Source organism: Haliotis cracherodii, unplaced genomic scaffold (assembly GCF_022045235.1).
Source record: "Haliotis cracherodii isolate W230 unplaced genomic scaffold, xgHalCrac1.p SCAF_4, whole genome shotgun sequence".
Taxonomy (NCBI): domain Eukaryota; kingdom Metazoa; phylum Mollusca; class Gastropoda; order Lepetellida; family Haliotidae; genus Haliotis; species Haliotis cracherodii.
In genome coordinates this window covers 50,745,433-50,765,216 of record NW_027266297.1, presented here as the reverse complement: position 1 = coordinate 50,765,216, position 19,784 = coordinate 50,745,433, and the positions used below count along the sequence as shown (strand labels likewise).

Genomic DNA, 19,784 nt, shown 5'->3' with positions numbered 1-19,784 from the left:
ATAATTATGCCAATTACTCAGCTTACCTGATTGAAAATCATTTGTGTTGTGTCAGGGGCTTATTCGCAGGACAGTGACCAACTGATTTTTCAATAATGTAATGCAATTTTTTCTCTAAATCAGTCAAGCAGGTGTCTTGATTAGTCCAGATTAAGAGGGGCGTGGGGAGGTTGTCTCCACAGCAAAGAGTGAACAATACAGTGTTCACCTAATTAGTCGTGTCATAATATAGTCTACTGCAGCAAATGCATTGATATACATTACAGTTTATTATCATTATTTTTTATTACTATAGACAAATAAAAATACACACACACAAACTGGCACAAGGTGTTACTATTTAGCTAGTCCATCATGGCAAGATTCTGAGTAAATTTAAATGCCAGTACACATCAGGACGACATGCAAGTAACATAACCACTAACATCATTCACATGATGCCCGCCCCCCCCCCCCCCCCAAGTTTTAATCCCCTAAAACAACAGTGGTTAAGCAGATTAAGCATCTGCAGATACCACACTGGATACTGTCGTCAGGTCAACGTCCTGTGAATACCAACTACCGGGTTGTACTATTTAAAGGCCAGGAATGTCCCAGGGTGTCCAGAAACGTCCGAAAACATCTGGGAGGTTTCATCAGACGTCCAGGAGTTAAATAGTTCACTGCAGTCAGTCAATAAAACATGTCTTTCTCAGTTTGGTACAATCATGAGAATAGCCACAATTGTTGATGTTAGTGGCGTACAAATAGATAAAACACAGCACAAAAACCCAAACAACTAAGTACAAGTAACAAGGTAAGAAATATTTAAGAGGCCATGAAGTTTTTATCAAAGAAAGCAGACCTAATGGTAATTACAGACAAGTTTGTATCAAAAATGTTGTTTGTTTTATTGTTAAACGCCACACCCAGCAATATTTCAGCTATATGACATCCGTCTCCAATTTAACAAGTCTGGACCAGACAATCCACTGAGTGATATCATGAGCATCGATCTATGCAATTGGGATACAATGACATGCATCAACCAAGTCAGCGAGCCAAACCACCTGATCCCCTTAGTCTTATAAAAACCATGGGTTGCTGAAGTCTGACCACCAGATAGTGTTAGTTGCTTCTTACGGCAAGCATGGGTTGCTGAAGACCTATTCTAACCCGTGTTAATTAAAGTAATCATTACTTATTTACAATATATATGATAATTAATAATTAATAATCAATGTTCATCATATCTATCTGACTTACTGAACATGAACTTATTGTTAGAAAATACTACTTTCTTCGAGTTAACGTCTTTGCAGTTTTAATTGTCTTTTGTTGTCCTGGCTTTCTGGCTGTCTGTGGTGTCTTTGGAATGTTGAGACGACCATCTGATGAAACAATATTGTTTTTTTTACATCTGGGCCATGCAGGAACTTTAAAAAATGTCTGTCTTTGCCTGTTTTGATGTCCAGCAGGCATTAGACAATTCAAAGACTGCCATCCAGGGTGTCAGTTGGTTATTGTCTCATCATGTAACATTTATACTAAGTTCTCATATAACAATTAGATCCACAGCAAGTTCTTTTATGAGTTATCATGGTGTAACATGTATACAACATTTCATATGATTATGGTTTAGCAAGTAAAACATAGCATCAGGTAAAATGCATATATAAAATATCAGTAGTTTCAGTTGTAACTTTTTAGATAGAAGCTAGCCTAAGGTAATGGGAGTGCATCTCCTAGACATACTATTCAATAAGACAAGAGTTATGTCTACATAGTTTAATAGATTTGAAGCTTTTAGATAAATACTAGCCTAAGGTATCATGATCCCATCTCCCAGACATAATATCCAATAAGACAAAAGAAATGTCTACATAGTCTTATAGAATGCCTTGAACTTGAAGTCTGTCATCACCTATATTAGAATAACATTCAGCAATTACTTCAATTTAGACTCATTAAGGATTAGCCCCCATACAAGCTTGTCTATAGTGATATCTTATTCTCTTTCCATGCACCCAGTAGTATGTCAACAAGATAAGTGCCAGTCCAACAGGATTAACAGGATTAAGTATTCCCCTCTGTCTAGGCATTCATTAACCATAGGGCACACCCCATCGTGTATCAACCAATCATATTCCTCTTTATTGTTCTAACTTTTGTTAAAGACATACAGATGCAAAATGTTGAGCAGAAGGGGTTTGACGCTCATACCAAGCAGATCTTTCTCTCACAGCCCAGAGGGTTGTACCAACTCTCTGTGGCACCCCCAGCTATATTCTAAAATATTGTAAATTGTTCATTGTTAATTGTTCTTGTAAATAAAATTGTGATAAGTCTCCTGTGACTGACTAATTCCCCCAAGAAAACCAGCGCGCCATTTGGAAGGTTTTGTTCATCCAAACAGAACAATAATAATTGCCTTGGCTGTAGAGGGCAGCACATGTCAGCATACTTGATTTGTACAATTGGCTGAAGGTTTGTGTATTAAATCCGGAATTTTTTATGATTTCCAATAGGTACTTAATTTGATGATGTTGTTAGCAATTTACATAGTATCCTTCAAAGACGGCCACCATGTCAGCTCAAATGAAATAAAATCATATTTGGTACGCAGGTTGAACATTTCAAAAGAATAGTGGTGTCTGTAAATATTTTCTTCATATATTTTATTTTGTCGATATTTGTTATAACTTACTATAATTATAATAAATACAAGAATGTAATTATATAGAATACACGTTTCCTGACGCTCCTGGACGTTATTTAGTAGGACGGTCGGGGACTGCTTGTCCATCATTTGCCTGCATTGCCACAGTTTTATGCACTGTTTAATAGGCACATCCAGCTACTGCAGTGCTGTGCAGAGGTTAGCTGGGGTAGTACAGAAATAATGGTAAAAATTCAAACTGTGAGAAACCACATGGCCCAGAGAACTGATATTATATGAAGATGTGTTGGAAAGTATTTTTAAACAGGATTCACATTTAAGTGTGAATGGGGAAAACTGGTTTCAAAAATTTAAATCACATTCTTCAAGTGTGGAATGTAAAAGCATCATCTTCTCAAAAACCAAAAAAGTCTAAGAGCTGATGTTTTTCGAAGGACTGCACTGCAATTGATTTCAGATTTGATCACGGCATTCAGATTAAGAATTTAAGTATCTGTCTTCTTAAAATAAAAATGAAGCTTGGTGCTCTAGCTTAAACAGACTTTGTGTAGATGATAATGAAAATAAATTCCTTTTAGTCACTGTCATATGTACTTAGCAATTTTGCAGAAGTTGTGAATGAAATAACTCATCTCTAAACTTATTTCCTTTCCAAATGCTGTGATCTTTCTTGCTGTACCAGTGTTATAAAGTTTAAAGAGTATTATATTGAGAATATGCTGTCCTGTCTTATCAAAGAGAATACATTACACAGCCACTTTCCTTTCTTGTCCTGTGATTGATGCTTTATGTATGCACTAATACATTGGTTACAGGCACTAAACTTTTCCTTTCAGCTGAGAATAAATGCACTGACGTGTATCGACCACATGTTGGACAGTCTGGATAAAATGCTCATCCTAGATGAAATTTTGCCTTTCCTTGCTGATGTTTCATGTCAAGATGCTGAAGTTGTCATGACAATAGTAGGTATGTTAACTTATGACTTAAGCTTTTGGGAGGATGACAGTTATGGTAATATCAAATTGGATTGTTAGTAATTTTGGTGTGAACAAATTATATCAGATAAACCTTATCCATTTATGATAGTAACTATAATCATCTTTGGTTGTTGGTTAATTATTATATTAAATATTTTCTCCTATCCAAATCATAGCACATATGAGGCCTCGGAGAGCCTTGTTATTCTGTCAAACTCAGTGTTATACAGATGATGTGAGGTGACATGGGGTTTAAAGGATACTTGCAAAATTATTTCACTTTTCAGGGTTGATTAACAGTTTCTATGCTCCACATGGAAGGAATTGAGTTTTGTTGAAATACTTTGATGTCATAGAGGTATATCTAAAAAAAAACCCCTTCACTGTGACAAGTCAGTAAGATAAGCAGGGGTCTATGACCTTTGAAAATGGACAAACGTGAAGAATTTACAGTGATCAAGTACCTATCAGAAAAATGGCTTCACACCAAAAACCATCAATGAAGATATGAGTGCAACACTATTATGCTATTCCTTCTACATGAGGCTTAGAACTTATTAATCAACTCTCATATACAGATGCATGTTTTCACATGTCTGAGCTTATGACGGTTTCATTGTGCTAGCCAACTGGTATAAACCATTCCATAGTTTTACATGGATACCACACTCAGACACAGTATACAGACTTCGAACAGACCAGTCCTTGTTTTACCCTCTTAATGCTGAGCACCAGGCAGGGTAACAAGGAGTTCTACATTATAAAATCTGTTGGTAAGATGTTCTCCTTTAGGCAAAGAATAAATATATAGGTTTACTCCAGACAACTTAAAGGGTTCAGTAACTTCATTGGAATTCTATTGCTACTTATTTTGTTTTGACTCTCATGTTAAAAACACTGATAAAAAAACAAACGAAAAACAAATGTTAGTGACCCTTCTTGACGTAGGTTTATGGCATGCAACCTAACTTCTGAGACTGAAGAACACCCTCCAAACATTTAATAAGCTGAAGTTGTGATTGGATTATTGGCTCAAATGGCCATAGGCCAGTAGAGCTTATATAAAGGCATTGTCCATCTTTCCTTTTTTATTTCCTGACAGACATTGATGTATTTTGACCCAATTTGGTTTATTTCTAGCTCCACAACCTGCCAATTGTTCAATATGTATGGTCAGATGTCATGTGACGAGTTGAATTGCCCTAGTACTGGTGTACAAATTTATTTGTTTGATTGTAGTATATGATGGAAGTCTGTAAATAATCATGTCTAGAACAGACAGCCTAGTGATGGACATCACAAGCATGGATCTATGCAAATTAGATACCATGACATGCAATAAACCATGCTACCAAGCCTGACAATCTGATCAGTGTTTACACCAAGCATTGGTTTCTGGGATCCCATATCCTCATCAGATATCCCCATGGGTGTTTTCCAAATATATTTTGGTTAATATTTTATTTCCAAACTTATTATCAGTCAATATCAACAAGGCCAAAAGTCACATAGCAATAATGCAAACTGTCCTGGGACTGGTTACAAATATGTATGGATTGTGACCATTTAATTTTTTTTAATTTGTTTGAAGAATGTTGAAAAGAAGAATCTGTGATATCAAAGTCACCCTGGATGGTAGTCAAAGGTTGCTAAGAATGGACTTCAATATGTTTTGCATTTATGGAGGTATAAATGTATAAAATGTGTGCACATATCCATGTAGCAGGTTTGTCTAAAGTGTATTCACCAGTTATTACATTTTTACCTCCATGAACTCAAACCAATATTGAAATTTATATAAATAAATAAGTCAACAATAATAGCTTCACAGGCTGCTTGTCAAATCATTAACTACAAAAAAATGTAGATAACTAGTGAAATTGATCCGCGCAATAATGCAACAAAAGCACCACCCACCCTATTATCAGGAAACTATAGTTTGTTAGTGGGCATGACCTAATTCTTTTGAAGTTTATGGAAAAATATTTAGTCAGTCAAATGTCATGGAATCACTTGCAATTTATTTTTATCACAATAAATCAAAACTTGTCTTATTTGGTTTCCAGATGACCACATTTGTTGCATGGGTAGTCAAGAAAGGCAGCTTCAGTTTGATGAGCACCCAGATTGGTCAATATTTTAGAAGTCAAGGTTTACCTGATGATTCAAGCATTGGTCAAATAATGGTATCTGCAAAGATACAGGTGTTGGAACGTCACCCAAATATTGTGGTGTTACAATACTTGGTTCATTGTGTCATAAAAGGATGGGGCCCCAGACAGGGATCAGCTAACTACATTGCCCTGTTGCAATGATGTGGTGTTTTCATAATGAAACATTCATCACAAGCCTCTAGATTTGTCAGAATATATATTGGAGCCAGATTCCAGCTTCATAGAAAAATAGTTGCCATGATCTCCTTGTTCAAGCCAGATCAGACAGATTTTGTGTTGGCCGTGTAGTTTCATATTTGTATGGGACCTAATTGCCTACAGTAAATTTATGTGTTAATTTATTAGTCACAATAAGCTGCAGTTTTATTAAATGAGGGCCTGAAGACTTTAGTCAGGGCTTACAGTTTCTAATTCTGATGGCCATAGATAGAATTGTATTTATTTCTAACACTGGTCTGAAGGCAGAGTAGTTTGCATTGTTGTGAAGTTCGGTGGGAAGATTATGCTGCTGCAGAAGAGAATAATCGCTGTCCATAACTACTAAGTTTAATTTTAGGAACACAGTATGATGGAGCAGTTTCAGAGTGCACTAATACGCAAAACAGAAGTTTAAAAATTCTACAAGCTTGGATATATAAGGCAGATTGGGTACTGGTCTGAAGTTCTTCAAGTTTTCTGATTCAAGTTACAATGGCACTGGTACTGCTGTGGTCAGTTCACATAACTTAAGCTGTGTAGTTGCATGACTACGATAATCGTCCTTTGTAGCCTGTGTGAAGCACGCTGCTTTCCACTGGGCTATCTCTGTATCCAACTCCTGGTAGATGACTACCACTCAAGAATCTGTGAAGATAATGATATGATAGCATTAGATGTCATATGATTTTGTAACCAGAAACCCAGAGGAGTGTTTGATAGGCCATACTACTGAGCAAGGTTCTGCATGAATCTCTCAATCTGCTGGGGTAAGTAAAGTCTGGAGATAGCATCTGCGATTACATTGTCACAACCACAAATATATCAAACCGTAACTGAGAAATTAAAACATATGGCAAGGTATCTTAGTTTGTGTAGTAGATCTGTTGCTTGACACAAGGCGAAGTTCCACTGTTGATGATACCGAGGGTAGTTTGGTTGTTTAAGGCATCAGATTTATCCTCTCAGAATGATGTAAAATGCACTTACGATAATCCTTGTTTTTAAAATTCTCTTTGGGGGGCATGCCCCCAAACCACCCAAGATTAGCGATGTTCCTCCCCAAACAAGTTTTGCTGTTCTCATGTCAACAGAAAACAGAATAATAAGTGTATCCTGCCATGAGTGACACCAGTGTCTTGCCACCTCACACAATCTCCCAAGTTCTTTTGATCAAGGTCTGGATCAGTGGTTTCTCATTTTGAAAGGACTTGAACCCACACTGCACATGATGTGACCCCACTCCCCTAACCCTACATGGGTATGGGACATGCTCCAGTTGTCACATCACATGTTTGCTAGCATGCTTGATATGTTACGCGTGTGGGTATACCTTATGTACAGGTGGTGTGCCTACTTGTTTCCGAAGTGTTAATCATGTTTGCTCTTGATGATACTCCAGAACTGTAGGAGTATACCTAAAGTTAAGGTGTGCTACACCTTTCATATTAGCCTTGGTTTAATGCATGCTGATTACTCTCATTCTCTCATAAGATCATATGTAGTGTACCTAGGTTAATGTATAATATGTTTTGGGACATGCAATCAATCCATCCATATATTCCCCAGGGATAATGAAGTTCAGAGCTTCATCATCCAACACAACGAAAGGCTGGGCATCTCTTTTATCCAGTGTATACCACCATTTTATAAGAATGCTTTAAGGGATTTCTACTTTTCATCAAACCACATCAGACTAAAGAACAATAAAAAGAATATTGTGATGAATTCTTCAGGCAATTGGCTAGATTTTTTGATGCCATGTTTTTTTCCCAAACAGTAATAGCAAACAATATCATTATCATTAGTATAAATGGTAAAATACTGCTTTCATTACATCATTACAAGAAATTCCGTACTTGGGTTGTCATCAAACTAGAAAAGTATTCAAATATTTAAAAGAAGTTATCTTCACTGTCAACTATTGATACCTAGTAAAATATGTAAGCATGTTCCTAGCCTTGGGACACACTTGAAAACTCTCTCAAACTTCCACTTTTACACTACTTATATGCCAGGTGCTTTATTTCCAAAGTTGTTGGACACCTTGCTACTGGTGTATATGTAGCAGGGCGTGGAGTCATCACACAGATGTCATCCTTACCTCATAAGCTTTCTGATAGGGTTTACCTCTTTGGTAATGTGGACAAGGTGTCCAACCTCAGATCAGAAGGTCCGTGGGACATGGGAAGATGCGAAAACTGCTGAAAGATTGAAATAACTGGCTGCTCAACATGCTGTTTCAAGCAGAAAATGGTAATATTTTGGACAGACAGACTACAATGCCAGAAGTGGAAATTATGTGTTGTAATCTTTTGTATCAATGTCTTATGAAAGTCATGATAGTTTCGTCAATTCTAAATTATCCTAAATAGCAAAGGGTGTTCGTTTTATTTCAGTTTACTTGAATTTCAACAGCATAACACTGAAAATGTACCTGGTGAGCAATGATGCCTTTTCTTATGAATTAATATCCTGCTTTGTGACATAAATCATGTAAAAAGCAACATATATTTCATTTGTGTTTTGTTCCAGGGATTTACAAACACATGCTCAGTGATAAGAAATTTGGACTCACACACAACCTTATAGCAACAAAAGTGATGCCTTCTTTGATACCACACACTGTCAATCCTGGACTGTGCATGGAACAGGTAGGAATTGTGTTTATATATATCTATACATACATGTACTTCCAATATCAGTAAGATGTCTCATAGTAGCTATACTTTTAAACATACATATGTCATAAAGGGATCAAAGTTATACAAGGTCCAGACCCCAGCTGACACAATTATGTTAGATGCTGGAGGCATTCACTGGTCACACTAAAGACTTGGGTACAGTGTGTGTCTTGCCCATACACAGAGGGAATGTTGCTGAAAGGTGTTATCCTACTCACTCACTAGATGCTGAAATGTGACCTGTAGTCCAAGAAATAGATTCCATTTGCTGGATGTAGTCTTTGGTTGGTATTTTGAGATAGCCAGAACTGGGAGGATTCTGAAACATTGCACATTGGTGGTGCAGGTGGCAGATGATACAAGAGATCAATTACCTGTGAAGGTCAGTATCAAAAGGTCTATTGAGAAACCAAAATGTAATCCAATATAAGATAATCTTGCACCTTCTGGCACTAGGATCATCCTTATGCTCTGCAGCAATATGTTTCATACAATGCAACAGTTTATGATTAATTGAACTGTAATTATGTTGTGAATGCTTCATGTAATGTGAGCAAAGTTCAAAGAATCTTCAGCAAATGTCTATTTCCTTCCAAAGGAAAGATGTTTATGAGATTTGAAACCACAAAACCATCTTGACAATAAGTCATTGCCAGTTGGGTGGCCAGCTGGTGATCACACATTGATTCAAGAAACAGTTTGGTCTCATTTACCAACGTTTTATTGCAAGACATTTAATCAACTAATCAACCAATCAGTTACATAGTGGAAGGGATCTATGTCTGAAAATATGACTTGACTAGACTAGACCAGAAAAATCAACAAAGCAATTCATGCTGAGCATACCCCTACCCCCTCTTAAATGTGGTATCTGCACTTGTTGTTTGCAATCCATGACAGATACATTTCAACTCATATGTCTTCTGAGAAGATGTACATTTACTGTTTATTCACTTCATTTTCTCAAATCTTCTGTAAACCATGAAAAGAATTATGGCTGATGGGAGGGTTGTTCAGATTAATTGATACGGAATGTCATCAGTTTCATTGTAAAGGACTGTAAGGCATTAATGTAATTTTTTTTCAAAGTTATTGTTCCACATAAAGTAATATTTCAACTTTGATGCACAAAACTTAGTAATGATGATCTACATAATATTCAAACATTTCAGCCAACTGTTTTTGAGAACTGGGCACATTTTTCAAAATGGAAGCATTATTATTGGATGTGTTTTGCCATATTTCTCTCTTAGAAATTACAGACTTGAATAAACACTGGGGACTGACTTGGTCAGGGCCTTAAGTTCCTGCTCTACTAGAGTCCATTTAAATACTCTAAATCATGAAATTTATGCAGTGCAATATTTGTATCACGACATACATCATCTACTGGGCGTATATTGTCATGTCAGGTTCACAATGAAATAAGCCCATAATAAACAATGTAATTAAAATATTGAGCACCAGATTTATTGCTTCTCACCAAATTCAGTGTCAAGTGTGGACATTTTGTTTACACAAGTTCATCAAGGAGTTAGGTCTTTAGCCAATGGTGTATAAGAGCATCTTTGTTCTTGGTAAACGTGTCAAATAATCTTAGAATTACAAGCAAAACACAGATCCCCCACATCATGAATATGTCTAATACAGTAGCATATGCATTCAAAGAGTTGTGCTTACTCATGTCACAACACTTGGAACCTGTAAATCTTTGTCGTTGACCTGACCTCTCATCTCATATGAATATACCTTACTGGAATTTCCTGCTTTTGATTTCATTGTAGTTAAATCCCATGTCGAGCAGTTGAAGTTAAGTTTTTGATAATATTATTCAATGGAACTGCTATCATCCCCTACCATATAATGAAATTCTAAGTCTACAGTCTTGAAGTTATCATTTAATGATTTGTTCGTGTTGGTGGGTCTACTCACATTAATTTCATGACACATTTTAGGCCATTAATTTGGTGATGCGGTAATTTTGTGATTTACAGTAGACTTCATTCTGACACTTCATTCGACGAGACCATTCTCTGGGCCGTTCATCAACAAATTCTTCCCAGCTGGCACCAGAGTTCATTTGTCTCTCTAATTTCTCCTTCAAGACATCAGAAAGACCCAAGACATTGTAACCCAAGACCTAAGGAAATGTTCCAGTGTCCTCGGCTGTGTCCAGATCCCCAGGCCACTCAGATACTGCTACCTATTGTTTCTCTCTGTCAAGAACTGAGAAAATCTAACCTGCTTGCTGATACCTTGAAGCTGTCATCTGTTGGCCTGGCTTTGGCCTCAGTTATGATTGAGTCCTGTCCCATTGTAGGTCCAAGATGCTACTCCTCAGCTCCCTGCTGTGGACACATCTCAGCTGAATCGGCTTTCAGCAACCCATGCTTGTCGTAACAGGCGACTAATATGACCTGGTGGTGAGGCTCACTCACTTGTTGCATGTCATCATATTCCAATGAGGTTTACAAGTAGATTGATGCTTGTAATGTCAATCACTGGATTATTTACAGACCACCATCATATAGCTGGAATATTGCTGAGTGGAGTGTTAAAACACAAACAAACAAAATGTCTCAGCCTGGCCTGAGAAGTTGAGTCTGTCAAAAACTCAGTCACATGTACTTGTAGAGGATATCCAGACTTCCCTTGCTACCTTTCTGTTGGTCAACACTTTCCCCCGGGTTCCCATTTATACCTCTGACTTTTCTGTGCATTGTCCAACTATCAGTTCAGATTCCTCAACATGTGTGGCTTCCTATAAGCTTTCCAAATCATTTTCAATCTTACACTCCAGGGTCAAGGACCTAAATATTTTGTATAAAGCTGCTGAGGTTTCACAACATCTCTAATTGTACACAAAGGTTTGTCACCTGCTTCCAGTCTCAAACTTTTGGCTCATCCAGTGTGGATCAGTGTCTTGGTCGTTGGCAGAGCTTATGCAAATTCATAATGTGGCCCATGTGTATTTAAATGCTGAAATTCTGACTGTCTTTAAGGTTTGTTGCTGATCTGTCATTGTTCACTGGTTCCTAAGCCACTGCCATATTTAGATCACAGATGAGGCTCAACAATGTTCACTTCAAACTTGGCTAAACTAGTTTTGACCATGTCAATCACCCTAACAAGCTGGCAGCTAATTTGCTGTAAACCATATCTACACCATTTTATACATCCTCTTTACATTTGTTGCCCGAATCACACAGATTGCTGGATGCGGGATGAACTGAATATCAAGCCAATATTGCAAACACCAAAGGGCAATGCAAATGGAATGAAGCAGTCCAATGTCTTGGGGCTCAATTGTCATCAAGGTGCTCGATGCCCTCTCATGATATTAGTACTGTATTTTCTTGAGTATAGTGCACACTTTTTTTCCAAGAAAACACAGTTGTGTTGAAGGGGGTGCGCATTATACATGCAATAATGAGTTTTGATGTTTTTTCCCCCCAACGCAAAGACATTACCGTGAGCACGTAACACCGGAAATACCATGTCAACAAATCCATACTGTAGTAGGCAAATTAATCATGTCATAATACTGTCTGGCTAAAGTTTTCATTATATATCTGGACTTATGTTTGTAACTTATTTCATAAATTTTATTCAAAATTCCTTTTAATATTGTTCTAATTAATTTCGGCAAAATCAGAAGATTGCACAACTCACTGTTATTAACAGCAACCATGGTCAACATTATATTGACGCCTTGAAACGAACTTTTAGTTGACAGAGAATGGATACATATATTATAAATGCCATACTTTGACTCATTATAAGTCATATTTGTAATAGTTTGATGATTCTATGTAAACACGTAGTTTTCGCGATCACCTGTACGGGAGCCTCGACGGTTAATGGTCAAAGTGTTCCATGTGAAAAAAATAACCGGCATTAGCGATCAGCAGCTACGCTTAGGGTTATTATTATTTTAAATATATTTAGCAAAAGTGCATCTAAAATAACAAGATATTGGAATATATTATTCCTAAAAAGAAAATAGTTTCAGATACAATTTTTGCCGATCCTTGAATTAAAATCCTGTAAGTTATATCATTGGGTGTGTCTTGATTGAATCAACAGTAGATTCCAAGAAAACGTTTGTACAGCTGATTGCTGTTTCCGGCTAAGTTTACAAGAAAATACACGAGGTAATCTTAATCCCTGGATGCAAAACAAGGCCTAGCGGAACACAATAATACAATTTAAACGGTAAATCAACATGTCTGGTGATTTTTTATCTCAAATTTCAAATGTGCACTGACAGAGTTTCTTATCACACGTTCGTTTACTGGAATTCCCTGAAAAGGTCTGGTGTAATTTTTTTCTGTCAATAATATTCCATTTTTTCCCCCCAAATACTAAATCTGCGAGAGGGGTGTGCACATTATTCTTGGGTGTGCACTTTACTCAAGAAAATATGTTGTAGTTGCAAGTTGTCCTAAATGATGTCACTGTTTAATGTATTGGTGGCATCCCCAATTTTGGAGATGATGTCACTTTTAGTGTTCAACGCACAACTTTCAATTGCTGATGTCACAATCTATGGTTTGATATTGGTCCTGGTCCGTGTGGGAGATATATATTTAAATGAAAAGGTGATGGACAATGCCCACTGGCCAGTTACCACCACATCAGCTGCAGAGCAACATTGTACCACAGAACAAAAAAATAATCAGTGAAGGCAAGAGAATAACCGATTAACCTTTAGCCTGCTGAATTACTTTCACACTTCTTACCCCTGCCTGCTGGATTAAGTTTAGCACAAGGCGCTCTAAAGAGGGTGGGTGATTTCAAACAGTTGGTGCCTCATTAAACAAGGGCTAATTGAAGAAATATTTTGCACATTTATTCCTGATAGAAAACTACACAGTACGATATAAAAATATCCCAATATTTTCAATCATACCAAGGTTAAGACCAAAGCGAACACAAAATTTGTAAATTTTCTTGAACATACCTGAATTGCGTTATTGAAGGTGGTTTGCATTTCATGCTAGGAACCTTTTAATATCCTAACATTTGTGCAAAATGATTTCAATAATCATATCTCTGATATCTTAATTTTAATTGAGTAAAATTTATACATACATTTTTTATTTTATCAAGGAGGGTCCACTTTTCGATATAATTTTTCACATAATTATGTTTCTTATAATTGTTACAATGTTAGATGAATTTATAAAAGACAGGAATATGGTTATCGGTCGTGTTTAACACACATTTCTCTGCTGGTGCGGCCGTAGTTACATAGCAGACGACGCTATACAATTTATGGTTGATGGGCATGTTAGAAGTATATTGGAAGCCAACTGCTATTATTTTCATCATTATTAATTACATGTTTAAATAAATGTGTATTTGTCAACTTACCATAAAATAATACGGCTCCGTTATCGTTGTTTTTTTCTGAATATTTTCCAAGGCACTAGCAGGATCACTACGAATTATCTCCCTTTGCGAGCTCTTCTTGATGTACGGCGGCCCGTAGATGCCATATTCTCCTCGTTGGTTTTTATCTTTTTTGATGCGGGAATTAACCATTTTCCCGAAGGTTGATTTTGGTAGACTTTTTAATACAAACTCAAATACATTCAATTAAAAGGAAACAGTCGTAAAATATTCTGTTGCAATTTTCTTGAGGTTAAATTACAGAATGACCAGACTACTACAACAGGTGCGTGAAAATGGGCTTGACAAAACGTGTTTCAAAATAACACCCTCCGCGTTGCTGAATATGATAGGGTATATATAATCCAAGCAATAAAATGCTACTTACATATTTTCGGTGTTGTTCCACATTAGAGTTAGGATAGTTTTCCTTTCGGGAATACATTCATAGATTTCAGTTTCACGAAGGATTTCTAAATTTATTCCAAAAATATGAAGACCACCATGATTGCGTATTGATGATAGATTTGTAATTGTTTAATTATTTACAGTTTTTTACAGGTTTTAAAATATTAAGTTGTATTTATTATTTATTTTTTTCCACAATGATTGTGTGTGTGGACAGTAAATATTGGTCTTTGCATCAGCACAGTGTAACTGATCAAACTTCAATTATTATCTTTAGTTTAAACATATTTTTTCAACAATTAATATCTTTCACTCTGAAAATCAGCTATGGGAATAAGTAACTCTCTGATGTCATCATTTTAATTTTAGTATTCTATGAATAATGAATAAATTAATCAGATCCTAAACATATACATACTAAACTCATATGGACATTAATCTTGTGCATTAAGTGGTTTGTTTCCAAATAAAACAATTCAGAAAAATAATTTAATAGGAATATGATACATTAATTGCAGTAACAGTACTCGTAACAGTACATGACATTTTTGTTTGTTTTATCACAAGAACCATGGTGGCACATAAGCTGGTAAGTTAGCCATATGTTTCTAAGAAAATGCTATCTCAGTCTTCTGGTTGGTATGAAAAGAAACGTGCCTGTGTACATGTTTACCCTTTTTCCAGTCAGCCAATCCATTACTTTTGTTCACCTTATGTGGTCTATTTTATACATACAAGTACTGCTTCCAACCTGTTCTTCCTTTGTATGCAATCACAGTATCACAACTTCCTCAGCTGGTGTGTATAAAAGTTCCCCTGTCATCATGAAAAATAAATTATAAAGGAAAGTCATATTTTCATTCTAAAACATATCTGTCTTTCCTTGAATACTCTTTGTCTTAGTGCCAGAAAAGTCAGTGTCATAAAAAAAATAAAAAAAGAAGATTTTCATAAGGACTTGGGGACCTAAGTCAAACTATGTGACAAGTTAGGTAGAATTATAACTTTATAAGCCCTCATTTCTGAAGTGTCCATATTTTTCACATTTTTATATATTTTTAGGACAAAACGTGATCCGTGTAGATCTGCCTGTTTAGTTATGTAAAACAAATTCTTGTCTTAAAATGAGAAAAGGAATCATGCAGACGAATTTTTTTTATCCCATTAATTCATGAAAACTAGTTGAAATGTACAGTGGTGACTTTTGTACCCAAAATTTCTAGTGATTTGGTACCCAAATGGGTATGTGATTTTGTAGATCTATCTAGAATTATTTCATAGATCTACATTAATTTTGGTGTCTTAAACTTAACATAATATCACTTTCCTATCAAAACAATACATTCTATCTTAGGTTCAACCAAGTTAACTGGCCTCTTCTTCAGTGACAAGACGTCAATTTTCTCTCAAAACTAAACAATCAATTTCAAGGATCACAGTCATAATCATATTATGAACTTGATGAAATATGTTATTTTGTGTTCTGTTCATCTACATGAAAACATAAATATAATTACAGATCTATTGTCTTATTTTCTTAGGTACAAATTCACAAAGTATATTGGGTACAATTTAATTTGTTTTGGGTACAAAATCACATATAGGAGCCTAGAATCTATACATATTTACACCACCTCCATACAGTCGTCGTGTACCAAAATTATATCGGTTCACAGGACTAGAGGTTCTCAGAAAGTTTTCAACAACATCTTTAATATTTAAATTGTTCTTTTTGTAATAAGAATATAATGTTGTTATTATTACGGCATATCCATACGTTATATCGCTCTCCGTTGCGTTCGTTTTCATCGAGCGTAAATCCATTACGTTTTCAGATTTAGACTTACACATTTGATTGCTACAATCACGAAGAAATATGAAACAAATAGGAGTGAAGACTCCTCTCCAGATCAATAAATAGTAAGTAGTTGACGAAAAATAGTAAATTATGTATTTTCTTTTGAATTTGAATCTATTTCGGAATTTCTTTCTGATAACTTACTGTCATGATATATATTACTCAATTCGTATCGCGATCCTAGTTTTGTATTGCAATCCTAGTTTTGCAATTAGCCCTATCACTGCGCGAATGAATATCTTGTCAGCGATCACCATCATGGCGAGTAAACATGAATGTCAGTCAACTGTTGTCATGTCATACCAGTGCATAGAGCAGTAGAGAGAACATAACATGGTGGCAGCAAGCGGATCGTCGCCCAGGAAACCGGTAGGACCACCGCAATGAACATTGACACTGAGTAGATTCCTCGTATATGTCCTAATCAGTTCCGATCAGAAACCATGTGCGTTCACTATTCAGAAATGGACTGGTAACAGTCTGATACAGGTGAAACCTGTAGTTTGTTTAAACAAACCATGAATCTATATTGTGCCGATGAGGAAATAATTGCTCCAGAGAAAATAGCCCTGAAAGTCAAAAGAGGCCTAAAGAATGAAGGATTATGTAGATTAAACACATCAGGTTTAACGGAGGCAGAGTTGGAAGACACGAAGAAACTTTGGGAATATTTTGAGAAACAGATCAAGCTCCATGTGAACTTTCGTGTATACAGGCTAGAATTGATGCAATATAGTCAGAAAGCTGACGAAACCATCGACAAGTTTGTCACAAGATGTAAAACACTTGCATTTAAATGTGAGTTTGAGAATGCAGAGTTACAAGAGAGAATCTTAGAACTGTTGACTGATAGCACCCCATTTGAAGCATTCCAACATGACTTGTTGAGACAACCAAAAGGTTACCTACTTGCAAATGCACTGGACAAGGGAAGATGCTATGAAGCAATCAATGCAGGGCATTGTCAAGTTAAAGGCTTACAGTCAATTAGAAACACAGCAGACAATTGTGATGTGAATGAAATTCACCACAAGAAACGTAGATGTTTCCATTGTGGTCTACAACATAAACCTAAAGACTGCCCAGCTTACAAAGATACCTGTGACTCATGTGGAGCAAAAGGACATTGGTCCAAGATGTGTCAAAATTCAAGACAACTTAACCGCTTCAAGAATCGTCGACAATCGAAAAGTCTAAAGAGAAATCACAATGGCAAGGATTTAAATTTCATTGAAGAAAATTAGACAGAAGGGACTCAGGAAACTGAATTCGCATTGGAGTATCATGCCATAACTGTGTCTAACCATTGCTTGGACTCTGTAGACAACGCTGTTTGCGACTCCACATACACACATCTACAGATTCAAGCCCCAGGAAAACAGGGTACACATCGCCTGAAACAGAAAATCGACACTGGAGCATCTGGCAACACACTGCCAATCCAAACTTACACACAGATCTATGGTGACACACCCTTCAGTGAAATTCTCAAGACAATCAACAATGTGAAACTGACTGCATATAATGGACAACCAATCAGATGTGTTGGTACCATCAAGCTGAAGTGCCAGTTTAGACAGACTGGATTTGAGGATACATTGTTCTATGTGGTAGATGTTCCTGGACCAGCAATAGTTGGATTATCAACATGTGAGACACTCAACCTTGTTACAATTAATTGTGATGAAATACAGCCTAGTGTTCCTCCATCATGTACAGACAGTGCCAAACAGAATAGTGCTTCCACTCCAAACTCATAAAGTTCAGTGGACGACCTGAAACAGAACATTCTGGAACTGTTCGACACCATTGGCAACTTTCACAGTACAGCAAAGTTGATCCTTTGTCCTGATGCAGAACCATACCGTGACCCTCCAAGGAATTGTAGAATCCACTTGAAGGACAAGATAAAGGCTGAAGGATGGAGGAAATGGGTGTAATCCGGCATGTTACAGAACACACAGACTGGTGTTCGTCACTCACTTATGTAACCAAAAGAAATGGGTCCTTAAGAGTATGCCTGGATCCATTCCATCTCAACAAGTCTCTGAAACGATGTCCCACAAAGATTCCGACTTCAGAAGAGCTAAACCCTACTCTCGTCAAAGCCAAGTTCTTCTCAAAACTTGATGCAAAAGCGGGATATTGGTCCATGCACATTGAAGAATCCTGCTAACTCCTCACAACTTTCCGCACACCCTTTGGGAGATTTTGTTGGAAAAGACTACCCTTCGGACTCTCTGTGAGCCAAGACATTTTCCAGCAACACATGAATGAGATCCTTGAAGGACTGACAGGCACTGTTGGTATCAGTGATGATGTGTGTGTGAGTGGTGAAACTGAAGAGGAACACGATGAGAACCTAACACAGCTCATGATCAGAGCCAAGGAAAAAGGTCTTGTGTTAAACTCTGAGAAATGTATGATAAAGCAGAAGGCAATTCCATTCTTTGGAAACTTGTACACAGACAAAGGAATCGTACCAGATCCTGCCAAAGTTGACGACATCAAAATGATGCCAACCCCTGACAACAAGGAAGATCTACACAGATTCCTTGGACTCATGACCTATCTCAGTTCATACATTCCAAACTTCAGTGCAGAATCACAGGCGTTCCAAGAACTTATGAAAAAAGATGTTTTATTTATATGGGACGCCAATCACCAGAAATGTTTTAACAGACTGAAACACCTTGTGACTGACACATCATGCCTAACCTACTATGATAAGGACAAACCGCTGACGTTAGAGGTAGATGCGTCACTCAAGGGCCGAGGAGCCGCACTGATTCAGCAGAGTCCTATTGCTTTTGACGCCAACTCAGTCTGCCTACTCGAACATTGAACGTAAAGCATTAGCTCTTGTGCAAGAAGTGCAACGTTTTCATACCTACCTGTATGGTCTCCACTTCACAGTTGTAACAGACCATAAGCCCTTAGTCATGTTGCACCAGAAGCCGATACACAGAGCACCTCCACGTTTGCAACGCATGTTCCTCAAGTTGACAGGCTACCACTTTGACCTGATATACCGTCCTGGGACAGAGATGACCTTGGCGGACACATTGTCGAGATTACCCAATCCTCGAAACGATGAAAAAGTTCAACTTGACATGCATGTAGATGGGATCATCATGGAAGATGTTGATGACACCAGCATTGATCTTATTAACTTTGGAAAAAACAAACGCGACCAATTCAAGACAGAAACCTGTGCAGATCCTGTGCTCAACACCCTGAGAGAAGTTATTCTAACAGGATGGCCAGAAGACATCAAGTCACTCACTCAATCAGTTCGACTCTACTGTTCATTTAGGGATGAATTGGCTGTAGAGGATGGCATCATATTCAAGGGTAGACAAGTCTTGATTCTGAACAGTCTGCATGAAGATATCTTGTCACAGCTACACTCTTCCCATCAAGGAATTGAAA

At 37.0% G+C, this 19,784-nt stretch overlaps 1 protein-coding gene across 1 annotated transcript in view; it reads left to right on the top strand.

Moving 5' to 3' along the window:
- LOC139478718 (SCY1-like protein 2) overlaps positions 1-19,784 on the top strand; it is a 517,883-nt gene that overhangs the window by 200,602 nt on the left and 297,497 nt on the right. The window contains exons 13-14 of the mRNA XM_071261308.1: positions 3,496-3,628; positions 8,544-8,662. Of these exons, the coding sequence (XP_071117409.1) occupies positions 3,496-3,628; positions 8,544-8,662 (252 nt within the window). The remainder of the gene's footprint in view (positions 1-3,495; positions 3,629-8,543; positions 8,663-19,784) is intronic.